Below are 19,302 nucleotides of genomic sequence, written 5' to 3'. Positions count from 1 at the left end.
TTACGAACAACTGTATCAGCTTGGCAACTTTTGCTGAAATTTGCTGCATAGTTAGCAAAAGAAAATTCAGCTTCTCCCAAAGTCTACACAGTTCTTAAGAGATTATATTTATTCTATCCGACTGCCCTTTCAGTTAATCGTACAACCCCAAATATCTATCAACTATGTCTGTTTGTAGGCATTTTATACATTTCACTCACGTCCGCTTTCATTTCTGGTATGCTGGGACGGCGTTTTCTACATGTCGCTAAATTCTGTGTCCACTTTTTTCCAGCTGATTCAACTGCTGATTTTGATCTTTTGGTTTTGAATGACATTTTTAAATCTAGAAATAGAAGAGATCGCAATTAGAAAGACAATTGAGGGAAGCACTGTTGCAAATACATATAAAAGCAAAGAATACTAAAGTTTTATCACCGGCAAATCAACCTAGTAAACTTGTAATACACATAAAACTGATTTGTAAAAATGTTTAATGTGCATAGTATCAATTAAAATTTAAAAAATAAGTTGTATCTATGTTGCTTACTTATAACTTAGAACAGAACACAATGTGTTATTTACCTAGGAATTTTTGAATTTTTATGTGCCTGATGAGTTGATGTGCAGACAAAGATCTGTACATTTTGATTGTAAATATACGATAAATAGATTACGTTACCACAATTTATGTTATACCAATGTCTATTAAACCTTTCCTAGATGCCAGACTTCTTTCCATTGTCATGTTTTGCGAATCAAAAATTCTTATCATATATTGTTTTTTTCACTTACCTCGCATATGAAAGTAGATTAGGTGTGGGACGTTTTTCCAACCCCGAACGAAAATAACACCAGAGAACTAACGTATAGGCAAAACTTCATTAAATACAACATCAGGAAAATTAAAATTTTGTAAAAAGTTAAAAAGTCATATCCCTAGTGTCCATATACCGAGCACCTGTAACGGTTCTAATGTCGTATAGATATTAATGAAGAAAGAAACAACCGATTTTTTAACACACCAGATTTTCTGTAGATGTGAATTCTATAACACAGAAAGAGTGAAAAAATCACTGACTGGACCTGAACTCGAACTTGGGATCTCCAGCATATCGTGCCGATGCGTTAACTACTGCGCCACTCAATCCACTTCCCAGAACAACCTCGCACTCTCGAGATCGGTGCTCTCCACTTGGACCACGTGGGTTGTACCACAGACCACTAGTTTCGAGTCCCGGTCCAGTCAGTAGTTTTTCATTCTTTATCACAGAATATAGAATTCAGAGAATTCATATCTAAAGAGGATCTGATGTGTTAGAAAAAAATCGGTTGTTTTCTCTTTCATTAAGATTTGTTATTATGGATTGTTAAAGTTTTACTTACCCAAAATCACGCTTTTGTTTATTTCACGATGTGCATTTCGACAAATGGTTATTGGTATCCTCAGCACAGGTCCTTTGAAACACTGCTATTGCGTGACCAATTACATCACCGTTTGTTTTAGTGTAGTTAACATGATCTAATTAAGGAATAGAATTGAAGCAATAATTTTCCATGATCCAAGGTGGTAAAGTGGCAGATTTAAAATTTATCTTTTATTACAACTGTGTAGGTTTTCAAGACTAAGTTTGAACTTTTTTTCCCCCTGAGTCTGAGTATGTTGCCGAACTAAGTAAGGGCACAGAGTTTAAATTTTGTCCTATTACGTTTATCAGTGAAGGGAAATAATATATACATATAAAATACGAGAATTTCAAAGCATCGTTTCATTAATTACGAATCGACAGCTTTACAAGGTCCCGGCTAGTGTAAAGAAAGAAAAGTCATAAAGGTACAAGCGAGATTTAGTTGAAAAGACTAATGGAAATGCATGAGTTATGGCCACTGAGAAATGCATGAGTTATGGTCAATGCTGGTGTAGTTCATCAAGCAATAGTAATTTTCTGAAAGAACCTGTGCTGAGGATGGCAATAATCATTTGCCGAAACGTACACAGTGAAATAATGAAAAGATGTTTCACAGTATGTACAGTTCTAATAAGTATTTAATATGCATCCTATTGAATCAAGTAGCAATTTTAAGTAATTGTGGTTTCATTACAAGATATTTTCAGACATTTCAATCAATACTCTTCCGATGTAGCACTGTATCGTATGTCAAGAATCCAGATTTTTGGCACAGAGTATGATTCGGTTACTGAATTATAATTATCGCTTGTATAAGTGTGAGTAAATAGAGTGTTACGTTTTTGTTATTTGTTATCAAATAGTTATTTGCAAATATTTATTTAAAAAAATATTCATTTTATTACAGTTATCTTGAAATGTTGCTGGTCTGATGTAGAGTGCGAGGATGGCAAATGTGAAGATGATGAAACAATAGAGAGACTGTACCTTAAACATGAGCCCACAAAGCAGTTGCAAGAAATAGAGTACTTCTTCAGTCACAGTCACAGGTAAATAGTTCTTTTTATTCTTTTTATTATTATTATTATTATTATTATTATTATTATTATTATTATTATTATTATTATTATTATTATTATTATTATTATTATTATTATCTGACCAGCGAACGAGTGCGGGCGGCCGGTTTTGGAACTAAAATGCAAGCAGCAGTGTTTCTAACCGGATTACTTGTAATCAATCTATCACAGTTTTTTTTGTCCTGTTCGTAATAAACCACTTCATGCATATGCTCAAGTCATGGGCAGATCCAGTGAAGTGATTGTCCGTCCCCCAGAATAGGAAATTTTTTATTTTAAAAATAAAACCTAAGAATTTTCACCTTTGTATTATAGATGTAAAATAAAACCTAAAATAGGAAGACCTTACTTTTTTGTTTTACGTTGCAGAAGCCAAATGAAGCAATAAATAGAAAGAAATTACTTACCTTGGCGTTCTTGTTCAAAAAAATGTCCACTTTCGAAATCGCAGGTGGCCATTTCTGTTCTAGAAATTGCAAACAATAGCTACTTCTCCTTTTCTAAATTTGTTGTTTTATTATTATTTTTGCAATACACTCTTACCTTGATTTGAATTCGAACGACCGCCTTCCCCAAACATTCACCCTGGATCAACCTCTGGCTCAAGTTAAGACAAACAGTTTCAAAACTTATTGAAGTTATTTGCAGAACATTTTAAGTAACAAGCAAAATAAATAAATAAAAACTCCATATTAACTTGCGAACAAACTAACCTCAGTATTGTACAAAGGATCAGACGCTCTCTGTGGCAAAGAAAAAACGAATTAAAACTGGACGATTCGACTCGTTCCGAAGTTTTAGACGAGAGGATATGTAGAATGTGTACTCATTATTTTCTGGTGACCGTCTCTAGTAATTTTCATTCAGATATCACTATTCACAATACATCTATATTACTGCAGGAATGGTTCACTACGACCACATAACTTACGGCGTTCTTTACTAAGCGTAAAGAGATTCGGGTATGCATTACATCTAAACTGCAAGTTTTAAAAACCATTGGATACACTGCAGAGTGAAACTCTCCGCTCCCTTGTCCCACCGCGCTTGCTTAGAAACTGATGTAAACACAACAGCAGCGCCATCCTCCCAAAACCGCACAGCTGTCCTGGTCAGATAATACCACCACCATCATCATCATCATCAACAACAACAACAACAACAACAAAAAGCTAGATCAGGAAGCTCCTTTCTGGACCTGTGACTATAAGGAAAATTTGATTTATTGTGAAACGCGGGATTCAAATATTCAATATATGTGTTAAAAATGACGAACAAAATAAAATACCATTGTTCTCATTGTGAAAATTCTTCATAGAGTTCCGAACTCTTATCTATTTTTGACATATTACTATCTTACTGGTTTCTTATTCTTATCTAAATGTTGTATATTTACATTTTATAAACAACAATTCAAACTAATAACTTATATTACCACTACTTCGTTTTTACCACTTAATCTAATCTTGACTGTTTTGAATACATCTCAAACAAAACATTGAAAAACGGCTCAGCCCGGAAAATTGGGAAACTCTTGTACTAAATTCTTGTAATCTTCCGTTAGCTGATTTTAATTTGGAGATCTTTTTCTTAACTATCCTGTATGTTCAAACCACACATGTTTAAGCTAACGAGCCCAGTGCTCGCGAGTCTTAAGATTTGCTCTGAACCGGTCTCAGAGTTTATAATTGAACATGAGGCCAAGCTCTATTACGGTAGCGAGCCCTTATCCGAGTAAGCGCAAACATCAAGTAGATTAGTGAGAGTGAACTCCATCTCTGGTTCGGACATTTTATTAATCGTGGAAAACATAGTTTCAAAATATTTAGGAAAAAAATAATCTCTGTCTTATTATAACCAACTTTTATGTATTTCCATGTGTCAGTTTATAAAATAGGAGTTATCCTAGGATAAATACCATATTTTTTTCCGTGTGAGCTATATTTTCGATAGTTGCTGTTGCTTCTAAAACAACTTGAAAGTTTTCACCGTCGGCAGAGAACTGACTGATAAATGCATCTTCAACAAAAGCAGTGAAGAACAAAAGCAATGTTCTTAAGCGACGAAAGAGATCCAATCCAGTGAGGACTGAGATACAGAAGATATGATCTTTAAATTCTTTTTATTTCGAACGCATGAGTTTAGTTGGTTTGAGATAGTAGTTAAACATGGGAGTAGGAAGAAAGAAGAAGAAAAAAGGCCTACTTTTGGTATTGTGTGAGAAAATGTAATAGAAACTTTTAAAAAAAAACACGAATTTTAATAAGATCGTTTTAGTGGAGATTACCTATTTGAGTAAACGCTTCTTAATTTAACGTTACAAGACGCCTTAGTGATTTAAAATGTTAATCAGTATTATAATACATGAAAATGTAATACCTTTTCGTACTGATATGTTACCTTAGATTATTTTATGATCATTTTCCGTTGTGTTACGTTAATTCTGAGTTTTATGATGGTTTAAACGTATGTAACGGGAATGATCTTCTCATTATTTGGAGTTTAGTGCTCTTTTCAGCACTGAGGCTATGTGAGACGTAGACCTACAGCTTAACCTGGAATTCGAACTACATAAGCTTCCTCCGGGAATCGAACCGGAGTCCCGCACGCTAAGATCATCTCATGAGATCTGTATAATGCAGAGATGACCGTTTTGCATTCAAGGTTTACTCGAACTTGAGCGGGTTCAGTCTTTTTATATTCAGTGGGTCTCGCGTTCAGTAATTTCACCTTATGAGGCTCACACCTTCCTTAGACTTGAACTCGATCGAGACTGCACTCGCTGTCCTCAATAAGATTAGCGCTCATTAGCCTCATTGCGGTTTGCACTTGTTCTCAGTTATTGAGCCTGAGAGGCGCACCCATGTATTTGAATATTCCTGGTAAATGACACTATAATTCTCAAATATCAGGTTGTGAGTAGATAGTCCCTAGCCTCGGTGCATGATTTAAACGATGCGCCACAAGAATTGTATTCTTCAGATCGAAAATCTGCAACTGCTATCTTGTATCGATATTTAATTTTTAAACTGACACTAGTACAGTACAAGGGTATAACGACCACTAAATGTGTATTACTATGAAAAACACCAGTTTGTAATTAGCTTAATGCTTGTTTTGCATAGTTTATATGTCGTTATAGCCCTCAGTCCGTGTATTTATATAATCTAGGTTACTGTTTTATCAAAATCCATCTAAACACTTCATTTAGATATTACTTTTTTTTTTTATTGTAGTACGTAATAAATTAAACATTTACACACGTTTAAATATTGTACATGTATATATCACAAGATGGATTCTCTATATATATTATATGTTTTCCGTTGCTATGATGACTTACAAAACATGTCATATCACTATCATAACAGAAAAGAAATTACATCTATTTCTCTTTATATTTTCTTCTTCTTCCTTTTGAACAGCTTGTGCATATTTTAAAAGCACATTTTGCCCTAAATACAAGTTATTATATAAAAATTACACAATGCCGTTACAAGGGGAGGTCCGAAAATAAATTTCCCCCTCTCGTTTTCCCCAGGAAAGCGAACAGCAATATGACATTATGGACAAGACATCGGTTGCACGCGTAACAGACGCATATACAAGCGGGTATCATTCACCCGCGATCCTGCAGATGGCGCCGTCGCAGTATCTGCACAAAGCAGAGAGAAGTCTCTCAGTCTAAGCGTGGTAGCTATGGAGAGAAGGCGCGTTTCGACGTCGTATTCAAAGGAGGAGGTGCGAGCGGTTGTCCGCTATGAATCGGCAATAGCGTATCAGGAGCAGAAATCCATAACTGCCTCGTGGAAGACTATGGGCCTGAAGTGATGTCGAAACAAATGGTGTCCTCAATTCAGTGAGGAGCGGCAGCAAGTGCTAAACACACCGAGATCTGGAAGGACATGCAATTAGAGATGCAAGGGCTCGGAAAAAAACCGGCTTTTTTGGAAAAAAACTCGGTTTTTTCTGCTTTGCTTTTTTGCTTCGGAAATTTTGGGCTTTTTTCAAAATACTGCTTTAAATTGATAAAACAGACTTTGTATCGCTTCTCTATAACACAAAAAATCATTTAATTAGTGGTTGATGCTGATAATAATATAAAACATCGAAAATAAACTATGAATTTCGAAAAAATATTTCAAACAATTTTTCTTCAACATATTTACATTATGAATTCCACAGGATTAACCAATGTATATAATAATAATTTTTAACCTCCTATATACAAAAGTAAGCAGAATTGGCAAGAACCATGGTTGTTTTTGAAAATGCCAAAAACCCGTTTTTTGGGGAATGTTTAAACCAGGCTTTTTTGACTTAGATTTTTTGCTTTATGTATTTATATTACATATTCACAGAAATAGCCTAAGTTTGTTTCGCCTTGATGTTATTATGCAACAGCGGGGTTATGCCGGAAGAACTCCCATAAGCTTAAAGAAGTGCGGTCAGTAAATTTCTTAAGTTGAGAATCTCCCGCCCTAGCCATTGGGAAAATCCCGTCATTACTTGAAATGTAAGACAATAACGGGAAAATCCTGTTATTGCTTTGCATGTAAAATTTAAAGGTCAACGTACCATAATCAGTACGCTAAAACTGAGGTATTAAATTACAAATTTAGTACCGGTACGTAGATATCATTGAAAGTCCAATCCAAGCTAATGTTGGAAGCTACGTAGGCAATCGATAAATTTTGCCAATTTCTATCAATATATTTAAGCAATATTGGCTTCTTTATAAAACAACACGCATTTAGGCATGTAGAAATATACAATTTGGTTTGTTTCGTATATTTAGGCTTAACATTCTTACGAAATACCGAGGTTATCAAGGAGAAGACTTTCGCTTAAACTGACATCCGAACCGCTACTTGGGTTACGCATGAAAGAAGGATTGTGGTTCGACCGAGAATTGAACATGGGACACCTTGATTAAAAGGTGAAAGGGAAATAAAACTATTGCAGGTGGTTTGATATCTGGAAACGTTACCATGAAGTTCACACGATTCGCATTTTTCATTCTTTTTATTTTTATGGTTTAAACCAGTTATTAAAAAAAAAAAAGTTGGTGTAAATCAGCCAACCCTAAAAGTAAAAACTTCTTTTTAAAGAATACACAAATAACTAGCAAAATAGTATGTAGTATTTTTACTTCAAAATATTCCATACCCTCTTTTTGAAACAAAATAAAATTAAAATAAAACATAAGAGAAATACTTAGATTTATATGATACACTTAAAGACTGCACATCTAGAGCTTTTGGTTCTGTATATTCTTGAAATTCTACAGTTAAGTTTTATAGAACCACCATCACAGTTTACCCAATCCTCAAGTTTTCTGAATTTTTAACAAGAGGGATTCAACATATCATTACGGAACTCCCTCCCCCCAAAAAAAAGACTACGGAATATATTTAAGTTAAGCTAAATACAACTGCACAACAAACATGACTGAGTGATTAGCTTTTGCGCTTCTATCGGGAAGTCCGGGATTCAATCAGCATTCGACCATTCTGTCAAAGCTTTTCTTCATTCCATCTGTGAATGTAGAAATAGTGCGTGTACTGTGAGTTGGGCGACTTCCTTTTTTATTGTTTTTAAATCGTTATTATTACTAATTACCAGCAGTGACGGTTTTGCGAAGGTTAGGGGGGCGGTCTTTCGGACTGAAGCCCGTTCCCCAAAGTTACGGAATGTCTGCAACAAACGAAATATCTATTATTTATGCCTTTACTCATAAACTTTAAGCTCCCGTCAAATAAAAATTACGAATGTTTAAAATAAACTAAACATTAGTAAGAAACCCTTCCCAAAATACTTTTCTAAATCCGCCACTGATTCTCAGTATAAAATGATTTTTAAAGTTGTATCCGGAAGATTATTGCTAAACATATAAACGAAACGAAATATTAGTTATGACTGTACTCATAAACTTCAAGCACTTCCCAAATAAAATTAGGACTTTTTAGGAAACGAAACAATCAGAAAAAACCCTCCTAAAGTACTTTTCTAAATCCGCTACTGATTATTTGTATAAATTGGTATTCAAGGTTGTGTCCGGAAAATTATTGCTAAATCACTTCACAGCTACAGTATAACAGAAATGTGGAAGTACGGTTTGACGGATATATTGAAAAACGTACGCTTTGACGGATAAATAGAAAAACGGGCAAGTTTAACTTTTGCGCTAGAAGCTAGAGTACTAAAAGCTCTTAGAAATGAAACACGGATGACAAACTAGAGAAGAAAAAAGATGTCGATAACTCAAAAGTTAAAATAAAGTTAAATAGCCTCTAAAATTACCCTCAAATACTACATTCTTCATGTTAGCTTTAATTCGTAAAACATGTGCTCCATCCATCTTGATGGTGAATTTCAGAGCGAAATATCACATTCAGGTCATGGAATTCTTATCTAACTATAGAATATGCTATAAGAAAGCTATTTAGATAGAAAAATCATGAAGTTGAAAAAAGCCAAAATTTCCAAAATTCTCGTTTTTTTCCCAAAAAAGCCGGCTTTTTATGTGAAAAAAACCATCGATTCAAAAAAGCCGGCTTTTTTGCATCTCTACATGCAATGCCTCGACAGACGAAAATGTTAGGATGGTGGATGACATGATTAAAGCAAACCAGTATATTACCATCGATGAAGTAGCGGAGGAACTTGAAATCGGACATGCGCGAGCTCACAGGATCATCCACGACATGCTTAGCTACCGGAAAGTGTGAGCACGATGGGTGCCTAGACAGCTGATCTTGAATCACATGGAACAACGTATGGTCGTCAGCCTGAAACATCTCGTGCGTGACCGTAACGGCAATGACTTTCTGTTCCGGATTGTGACGAGGGATAAAACATGACGTAGTCACAGAAGCTGTTCGACGCTTCCTCTGTATGCAGAGCCCTGAATTTTTCCTGGAAGGATTTTTGAAGCTTATAGACCGGTATGACGAATGTCTCAATGTATATGGTACTTATGTGGAAAAATAAAGGTACTTCTGCTTCTTAGTGTCACATGCTATTATTCTCCAGGGCAAACTTATTTTCGGAATGCACCTTGTATTATTATAGATAATAATTATGTTGCAACTCATCAGCTTTGTGAGTTTCTTTCAACTTCACTCATTAATTGTTTCAAGTGATGAAAAATCTTGCTATTTTTTTTTTTTTTTTTTTTTTTTTTTGTCAAATATCAAGCATTTGTATGTGTAATTATCTTCATTTTTTACATCAGATGCTGCTCTATCAGGGTGTCTATCAGTCACGAAATCAGAAAACGGTCATGAAAGTCAAGAAAAAGTCACGAAATTTAACTTTTAGGTCCTTTTTTTTTATCTGGAGACTGAAAAATTTTGTTCTATAAAACGTCAAGTCAAAATTCACTACCAAAAATGTCTATGGTCGGCTTTAGACGCTACCAAATCACAAGTAAAGCACCCTTCTATCGCATGCATGAAAATTTGGCCCAATTCGCGCCCAGATTCGTTCTTGAGAATGTTATTTAAATGCTATTGTTTGGGAAAGGAAATGTCACAAAAAAGTCACGGAATTCCATTTTGAAATTTTAGTAGACACCCTGTCTATTCATAGTATACTAATATCATCAGATCTTCGATTCGTTAGAGCTCTGTAAAACCATTATATAGCAATGTAACTCGAGACATATGTTGTGACAAGTACTAACAAGATACATACGCGAAGTGTCCCCTCGGGATTCATATAAAATTGATTCAAATGCAAAGTTCTCCGCGGCCTAATGTGTATTGCACTAATTTTATAAGCCCATACGGGTAATTCGCATATTTATGGGCCTTCATATATCCGGAATTTTATCATACACTACTATAACCAGGGGGCGCGGTGGCTCAGTGGTAGAGCGTTCACCTCCCGTGTTTGGGGTCCCTGATTCGATCCCAACTCGCGCCGTGTGGACTTTGTGGTGGACAAACACCATGCTCGTGGGTTTTCTCGGTGTTCTCCCGTTTCCTCCCACTTTCTTCATTCCACCATTTTCATTCATTTCTCATACCCATCGTCTCCTTTAGCCTAACAACTTAAAGATTTCATTTTCATTTTACGCTCGGTCACAAAATTGCTTTTAGTTTCTTTAGGTGTAACTGGACATGAATGTGGGCATATGCAAAACAAATTGGATCAAGTACTGCTTCTCTTACACGTGTTACCCACCCTGGCCGCCATCTTGGATCCGCCATATTAGATTCAACTTTCGGTGTTTCAAATGGGAATATGTGAATATGATACGTCAAATTCATATAAATTTTTTTCGGAAATTCATTGGTGTAGTGAGTTTTACTGTTGCTTGTACCGTTTGCAAGGTTTTGCATGTTAAATGTCAGGCACTGCACGAACATTGAACCAAATAGAAAGTTGTGCAGAGCTCCATGTGTGTATGCAGTCTTTTACATGATTTATCGTTGACGAAATATTCTCTAAACATAGATGCACACAGACACACAGACGTAAATACGGAAGTGGTAGGTCTTCACCCAAATCTGGTCGTACCTGGATTTACATTAGACATTTTGATCGTAAATAACAATCACTCACAAAAATTTAATAAGATTATGATACCAATGTTGTAAAAAGTTTCTTTATACCTATAATATTTTTCCAGTTAGAAATTAGTTTGATTTGTCAAACATCAGAACCACGTAAGCGTAACTGATATTACTCTGCAATGTTTATTCTCGAAGTGCCTGGTGGGATTTAACACGGTACAAGCTACGGTAGAATTAATTACACCAGTGAATTTCCGATAAAATTGTACATAAATTTGATGTATCACTTGCACCAATTCCTATTTGAAAAACGAAAGTTGAATCCAATATGGCGTATCCAAGATGGCGGCCGGAGTGAGTAACACGTGTCAGAGAAGCAGTACTTAATCCAATTTGTTTTGCATATGCCCACATTCATGTCCAGTTACATCTAAAGAAACTAAAAGCAATTTGTGTCCGAGCGTTAGCAGTGTATGATTGAATTTCGGATGTATGAAGGACCATAAACATGCAAATTATGCGTATGGGCCGCTAAAATTAGTACAATACATATTGGACGCGGAGAACTTTGCATTTAAATCAATTTTACACGAATCCCGAGGACACACTTCGCGATTCTACCTTTTAAGTGTCATTGCTTTAAAACAGAGAAACAAGTGAGTTGTTAACAATGTGCACATATAGTTGTACTACAAGCAAATAAGGAAATTCGGTTTTCATTACCAAAAGTAAGGGAAAACGGGTTTTAAAAAAATAATTTTATTCATATATATATTTAAGTGAAGAATATGGTTAATATACTACGAACATTAGAATTTAACATTCTGATGATCTTTAAATGCATTTGAGTTGTAACATCTTAGTGCTTGAGAATTCAAAGAATGATGAAAGAAAGAAGAAGAGGAAAAAGTATTTGACGAAACGAAAGCTTAGTTTTCACTGTTTGTATTGCTTGTAGTTGTTGACATGCTTGAAGACAGGGGTTCTTAGTACATCTCACACTCTATAGTTCGCTTTTTGTATCAAACTGTCATAGCTTGGGAAATGTTATGAGCAAATAACTCAAATGTAAAATTTTGTGTAAGTAGAACTGATTCATAAGCGTATGTGGGCGATTCAAAGTAAATCGGAATTATGGTTTCGAAATTAAACAAGTGATTAAATTTTAACAAGTACAGAAATACTGAGATGAGAATTGATAGAAGTAGGAAGAGGGGATTAAAAGGATTATTATGCACAAGATATCACCACGAATCGTCTGTTCAAATTAAGATACAAAAGTCAGGGAGTTATTTTGGTTCCACATAGGCTCAAACTCGGAACATCAGGATCGTCTTCACTCGGATTATGGGTGCTGCGCTCTTCTTAACCAATCAGGAGGTGTTATTACTATCAGCGTACATTAAGAACAATGGACTTCTTATCACTCACTAACACTTACCTCTCCTTCTCCAACCAAAACCTGAGGAGGGTGCAAGCGTGAAGTTTGACAGATTGTAACAGTGATTGGCGTCTTCCAAACTGTCTCCAACGTCTTCCAAACTGTGGTTGGCGTGACGAAGACAAGATGCGCAAAGAAAGTTGGAAAAAGATCTCAGTAGCTTTTGACTTCTGTGACTTTGAAAAGTCCGATATTTTAAAAGATGATTCTATGAGCATCATGACGTCATGACATCAGGTGAAATTTAAAAAGTGATAATAAAAGGGAAGTTGGGAAATGTTACTGCGGTGGCAAGTATCTTGGGTGATTTCTGCAGACTATTATTTTGATCAAGTTACATAACCTTTAAATAAGGCGAATCCACCTACTAAATAGAATGACTTTTGTAACTGAAAAGATTTCGTTGCGTCCTTCTTGACTGCCTGGGACCATGATCTGCCGGGCTACTGATTCGACATTTCTTTCAAGTGGTAAGGAACCGGTTGGCATTTGCTGTCACTAAAATCCAAGCTATTCCACTCCAGAGCATTCCATGAATGTCATCCTTTGCCAGTTCCATGAATATGCGCTTCTTTCGACTTCTCATGAAGGATCCTGTTCAATAGGGATCCCTGCAGACAAATGTAGAATCCACACATGTGTTCCTCATCTGTAGAGATCTCCGTATTTCGGTGACCGGTCCGCTCGCATTTGTACGTAATTGCATTTGTCAGATGCTCCTTTCTATGTAATCTTTTAACACAACAGTAATATTTTTCCGCATTATATCAAAGCCTTTGCCGTTTTCTGAACGTCTCTCACGGTAAAACGGTGCCGCTTTCAACCCATGTTCACCAGACATTTTGCGCTTAATTTAATGCCTAGTATCACTCTCTTCGGTTTGTCAGTTCATTAAAATACCACCCAGTGTATTTCACTTATTCCTTTACTTTCAGAGATTTTGTATAAACATTATTCTTCCCTTACAAAGAACGGACATTTCAGCTAGTTGTTGTTATTGTTATTATTATTATTAGTAGTAGTAGTATTAGCAGGGGCGTCATTTAGGGAGGGCAGGAGGGGGCAATTGCCCCCCCCCCAAGAGTTTAAGAAATGGATATACTTTAATCGGTTGGCTACTAATATACTAGTACAAAATGTGAAAGTCTTATGTCGGTGGTGCTCTTGCCCTCCCCAAGCGAAGTCTGAAATGACGCTCCTGAGTATTATGATTATGATTATTATTATTATTATTATTATTAACAGTTTCTTCTCTCAATGCGTTTTACTTTCTTTTATTATTTTTCAAATATTCTTTCACCTCTATTTTGACATATTTCATGTATTTATTATTTTTATATTTTTCGGTATTTTTAAATATTGTTATGTGCTTCTTACATTTTATCTGGCATTATATTTTTCTCCATTCATCAATTACCCATTCCCAGTATTGCAACATCACCCTCCACTGAACTCTTCACATATTCGATCTTGCAGTGTTATTGAAGCGCTGGTTCAGACATGAAGCGGAAAATTTGCTTGCTTACTTCTCTTACTCATACTTCATTGTTGTGTGATGAGGTCAGCAAAAGTTTGTCACGCGACTTTATATATATATATATATATATATGCATGCTTATGTGCAAGACTTCTTAACTTCGTTCTAGTAACTATCTTGTTTACCTTGTGCTGTCCTCGGGATTTCTTTTTTCCACGTGTTACAATGAATAAAAAAGATTTTTGTTTTTCTTTCAGACATTTTCTCTACTGGCTGGATAGTGATCAAGTTCCAGATATTAATGCTACGAGCAAGTTCATTCCAGCCGTGACTGAGGTAAGGGAAAATTTGCTTTAATTCTTGATCGTAAGCACTGCATGAAATTAAAAGACAGAAATAGATTCAATTTGGGTGTTTTCTATTGCGATGCTAAAACAGTGACAGTATCAGAATTTTCAGGATGTGCAAGGGTATATTGAAAAATCAAAGGCGTTTTTGTTTCCTCATCTGTCAACCACCTTCATACACACTACAAAACTTACTTTTCACAGAGTAGGATTAAGGTTACGCTACTTGTGGTTGCGGACATATTTTCTGGGAGAGAAAAATCAAATCCCTAGAGAGAGATGGTAACTAACTCATTAATAACTAGTACACAAGTTTTTAAAAATCGAAGAAAAGGTCAAATGCTGTCCTGGGCTTATCCTCCGAAATGAGCATTTGGACTTGACTCACGTACAATGGTACAGCGAGTTTTATGATCAGTTATGTCCTTGAGGAATGGTGACCCAATACTACCTCATCGGGTTTATTTCTTCAATTTGATATTATAATTGTACGGTTTCTTTTAATGTCAGTATGAAATGTGAAATTACACACGTTAACATTAGTTAATTTGAAAATACGAGGGGAGTCCGAAAATAAGTTTTCCCAGGAAAGCCAACAGCAATGGGCGAAACAAGACAACGGTTACACTCGCAACACACCTAAGCATAAGTGGATACCGTTCACCCGCTATCCTACAGATGGCGCCGTCGCAGCGCCTGCGCAAGGTGCTACTCACAGTGTTTTGGAACGCCCAAGGGATGTTGTTGCTAGACTTTCTGGAGGTTGGAACCATCATTGCTCCGTGGTGCTGTCACATCCTGTCGAAATTGAAGGAGGCGATTCGGAACAAGCGGGCTGGCCTTCTCACATCTAGTGTTCTGTTGTTGGATGACAATGCGAGACCACACTCATCGACGGCAACGCAAACCTCTTGGGTGCGAGCGCCTTGTTCATCCACCATACAATCCTGATCTCGCACCTAATGACTTCCATATGTTTCCGGCTTTGAAGAAGACTCTCGGCGGCAGGCACTTTGGAAGCAATGCTGAAGTTACAGAAGCTGTTCGACGCTTCTTCTGTATGCAGAGCCCTGATTTTTTCCTGAAAGAGTATTTGAAGCTTATAGACCGATATGAGAGATGTCTCAGTGTACATGGTACTTAAGTGGAAGAATATAGGTACGTATGATCTTTAATGTCACATGCTATTTTTAGTTTTGCATCCCTACGTCTTTCCACAGTCGCCCGGAGAAACTTATTTTCGGACTCCCCTCGTAATATTTAACTTAGTGAGCAAAATTCTTGTGTATACATTTTCCGTGACTTAGCGTGACTCTGTAATCCTGCTATATTAGAAGCGATATAGTGTTGTAGAAGTCGCCTATACTATGAGGGTTGATCCTTCTTGATAGTCTGTCCATCCACCAGTTACACCGGATTCAGGGCCTGGTCATGTTTCGGAGTCTACGTTAATAGCATTAAATTCCGTCTTTCGTAACCTTGGTGTTTCATAAGGACACAGAACTCAAAACTAGTGTATTCTCCGTTTTTCGAAAGCCCTTTTCTCCAAGATGACTTCAAGTAAAACGACTAAATTCACGCGTTAATAATATTCGTATTATTAATGGCTTTAAAGTGAAATTGTAGTGATCCATCATGTTCGTGAGGAATAGTAGACGAAAAACTGGACAATTTATTAGTCTTAGGACATTCTTTCCTTATCGATCCTGTCAGACACTGTTTCAGCTATACTTGAGCATATTGTCTACAGTAATAGAGTGCGAAATACGCGTACTGCACCAAAGAGATCAGGTCGAGAATTGCCATAGCCAAAGAAGCATTCAACAAGAAAAGGTCACTCCTAACCAGCAGTCATTCTTAATATTGGACTAAAGAAGAAATTATTCAAGTGTTATATATATAGAGCATTGGACAGTATGGTTCAGAGACTTGGAATTACGGAAGTTAGAGAAGAAATATTTAAAGAGCTTCGAAATGTGGTGTTGGAGGAAGATGGAGAAGATGAAATGGACAGAAAGAGTAACAAACGAAGATGTTTTAAAACGGATAGGAGAGAAGAGGACGCTTTTAGCCATCATCGTTCGTAGGAAGGCTAATTGGATTAGACATCTTGTGAAGAAATTGTCTTCTTCACTCCGCCATAGAAGGAAAGCTAGGAATAATAATGAGAAGAACACAACTGATCGATTATTTGAAAAATAGAAGAAAATATTGGGAATTAAAAGTGGAAGCTGAAAATCGAGAAACATGGAAGAAATATTTCCACGCCCAAACTGAAAATTAAGGAGGAGGAAAGGAAAAAATGTTGATTAGTCGCAGGACCTGCCAAAAGGCAGAATACTTAATAATAATAATAATAATAATAATAATAATAATAGTTTGCTGAGGTAGTTTTTTTAAAAGCGTGGTGGCTGTTATGAATCATATCTTTGAGGAATAGCGATAGAATAATCTAACTCTGAACTTCAATAATGGCCATGGTGTAGGCAGGTTTAAGCAAAGGTGATTATGATTGTTCTGTCCCTAAGAGATGATGTCCGAATAACTACCCTATACACTTAGCATTATCAGAGTGAATACTTCTCTCTATTCTGTCGTGATTCGGAAAGACAGATACGGTTTGAATACATTGATAGGAAACTGGATAATGATCATGATAAGCAGCATTCGCTAACTCAGCTCTGCTGATCTCAGTTTTGCGTACCGAATGCAATTATTCCTTGGCTTGTAAAAAGATAATGGAAAAATTCTTAAATAAAATCCAAAGGATAAGCCCCTATTCACACTCCCACCCATTGATGAAATCATTCGCTTTCTTGTTTAGTTTAATGTGTTGCCATTAAGAATTAAAGCTTGTATATTCAAAATAGGTCTCTTTCAAGATTTTTAAGCATGAATTAATATCGCAATAATCTCATATTAACACCAAACGTAACATGGTAGTAAGGGCGGAGCGCTCACCTTGGATGCGAAGAGTTCCTGCTTCAAATCTAGGTTGTATTAATTTGTGGTAGATTTATCATATCAGGTATTTTTCGGGACTTTTTGTTTTTCCTTTTCCATAATTCAACTTGCATTTATCATTCATCTTCTTCAATATTTAAGAAATAACTGTGGGGCGTTCAACTGAAATGTTACGTTCTTTCTTTCTTTCTTTCTTTCTTTCTTTCTTTCTTTGTTTTATTTATTTTTGTTAGTATCCAATAGAGATAGGATATTTTTTAATATTATGGTTGTATTATAACAATAATACCAGCACTCATTTCTTTAGGTATTTCTAATGGTACTAAGATGCATTTATCATTATTCGTCATCTTCAGTATGCAAAGTTTAACTACGGAATGCTAAACTAAAATATTTTTTATTTATTTACTTACATTTTTTAATATCAAATATTAGTCGGATATTTTGCAATATTATGCTTGTGTTACAACAGTAATACCCACACACATCGCTTTAAATATTACTAACGGCAACAAGATGAATATTTCTTCATTTAGCTTACAGCAGACATTGAGTATACGGAAGATACTTTACGTACAGATACCAGGGCAGTCCAAAAGTTCCCAGAATGCTGTTGTGGTTTTGCATTTGTGATGCCATCACAATGAACCTTTTACAGTACAGTCCTTAGCTTACCTAGTTATGAATTTGACGAATGTGAACAGGTCATAACAGGCGGCGTGCGAGAAGTGTAGCTGAACGGAGAAGTGTGTGGTGATTAGTTAGCGCAATGTCACAGATCGAGCAACGCGCAAACATCAAGTTCATCTGCAAATTGGAAAAAAATCTGCTTCAGAAACTTTGATAGCCTTAAAAACAGTTTAGCACCATCAGATGTTGGGATCTCTCCAAAGCTAAAAATAGGCCTCAACGGTACCCGTTTTGCCACCATAGAGGAGATCAAAACTAACATCGTGACCCCGCATAGCTAGTCGCTAACGCTCTCGCCTTCGGTGCGAGCTGTCCCGGGTTCGATTCCTGGTGGGGTCACTCAGTCGAAACAGTGTAACACGCTTTTTCAGGCCAGCCACACCTGAATGAGGTTTTCCTGTGTTTTCCTCATTCACACCAGGCAAATGCCAGACTGGTACCTAACTTATAGGTCCCATGCCGCTTCCTTCCTTCCCCAATCCTTTCTCCCTTTCCTTTCCCCGGATTGTGTGCTCGCCGAGGGACGTTATCCCTCAAATCGTGAAGGGCTAAATGGCCTTAGATGCCGAAAGCCCAGAAATTGAAATCCTAAATCAAAAGTAACATGACGGCTGAACTTCGGAAGATACCAAAAGAGAACTTGGGTTGGTGTTTCCAACAATCACAGGAGCGATGGAGCAAATGTGTGTATATGTGTTGCGAAGGTGCCAACTTTCAAGGCGATTAAGTAAGTGTGTATTTATATTGCGGTAATAAAGAGCTATAACTAAATTCCAGGAACTTTTTGATCTCCCTGGTATGTTGAACACATTACTTCTCTAATCTGTGTTTTAATTTCTAAGCTCCCGTACCGAGATTTCCTTTTAATCTAATTTGTGTTATATTAGTACTTCCCACTTTAAAATGTTGACATAAATTCAAGATGGCTGCCTTTAACACATTGATCATGGTAGCAACACCTGACAATTTTCACTTATACCCTATATCCGCTGTGGAATACGGTTATTAAGTGACAGAGTGGTCCCCTCTGTTGCACAGGATTCTTAGTTAGGTTCCACGCCGTGTGATTTTCTGTTAAGCTAGTGACCATGGATTTTATCACTGGTTCTTTCTTTTCCTCCCAGTTTCTGATTCCAGCAGTTCTTCCAGAGTCATTCATCCGTCACGTTTACCCTAGAGGACATAAGCGTAAGACGTAAAACTGAAGCAGTAAGCAATACGAAGGGAAAATTGACCAGCATTTGTATATTTAAAGGTAGCATCACGACATTTACCTGCCGCGGAATTCCAGCCAGGGATTCTTCATTTGCAAAGCAAAAATGCTTATTATTGTCTGCTTGCTAGATAAACATATTGAGAATAAAAAAAAATGTAGCAAATCGTGTAGTTGCTTC

General features: G+C 36.4%; 1 protein-coding gene across 3 annotated transcripts in view; it reads left to right on the top strand.

Moving 5' to 3' along the window:
• Nucleotides 1–19,302, top strand: part of LOC145690714 (uncharacterized) — a 163,465-nt gene that overhangs the window by 98,602 nt on the left and 45,561 nt on the right. For all 3 annotated transcript variants that reach the window (XM_081765882.1, XM_081765883.1, XM_081765885.1), the window contains exons 12-13: nucleotides 2,296–2,437; nucleotides 14,165–14,243. In XM_081765882.1, coding sequence (XP_081622008.1) covers nucleotides 2,296–2,437; nucleotides 14,165–14,243 — 221 coding nt within the window. The remainder of the gene's footprint in view (nucleotides 1–2,295; nucleotides 2,438–14,164; nucleotides 14,244–19,302) is intronic.

The sequence above is a fragment of the Thermobia domestica genome, chromosome 7, assembly GCF_964235325.1.
Source record: "Thermobia domestica chromosome 7, izTheDome1.hap1.1, whole genome shotgun sequence".
Taxonomy (NCBI): domain Eukaryota; kingdom Metazoa; phylum Arthropoda; class Insecta; order Zygentoma; family Lepismatidae; genus Thermobia; species Thermobia domestica.
Note: the sequence above shows the minus strand (reverse complement) of the source record. Positions and strands in the feature narration are given on the sequence as shown.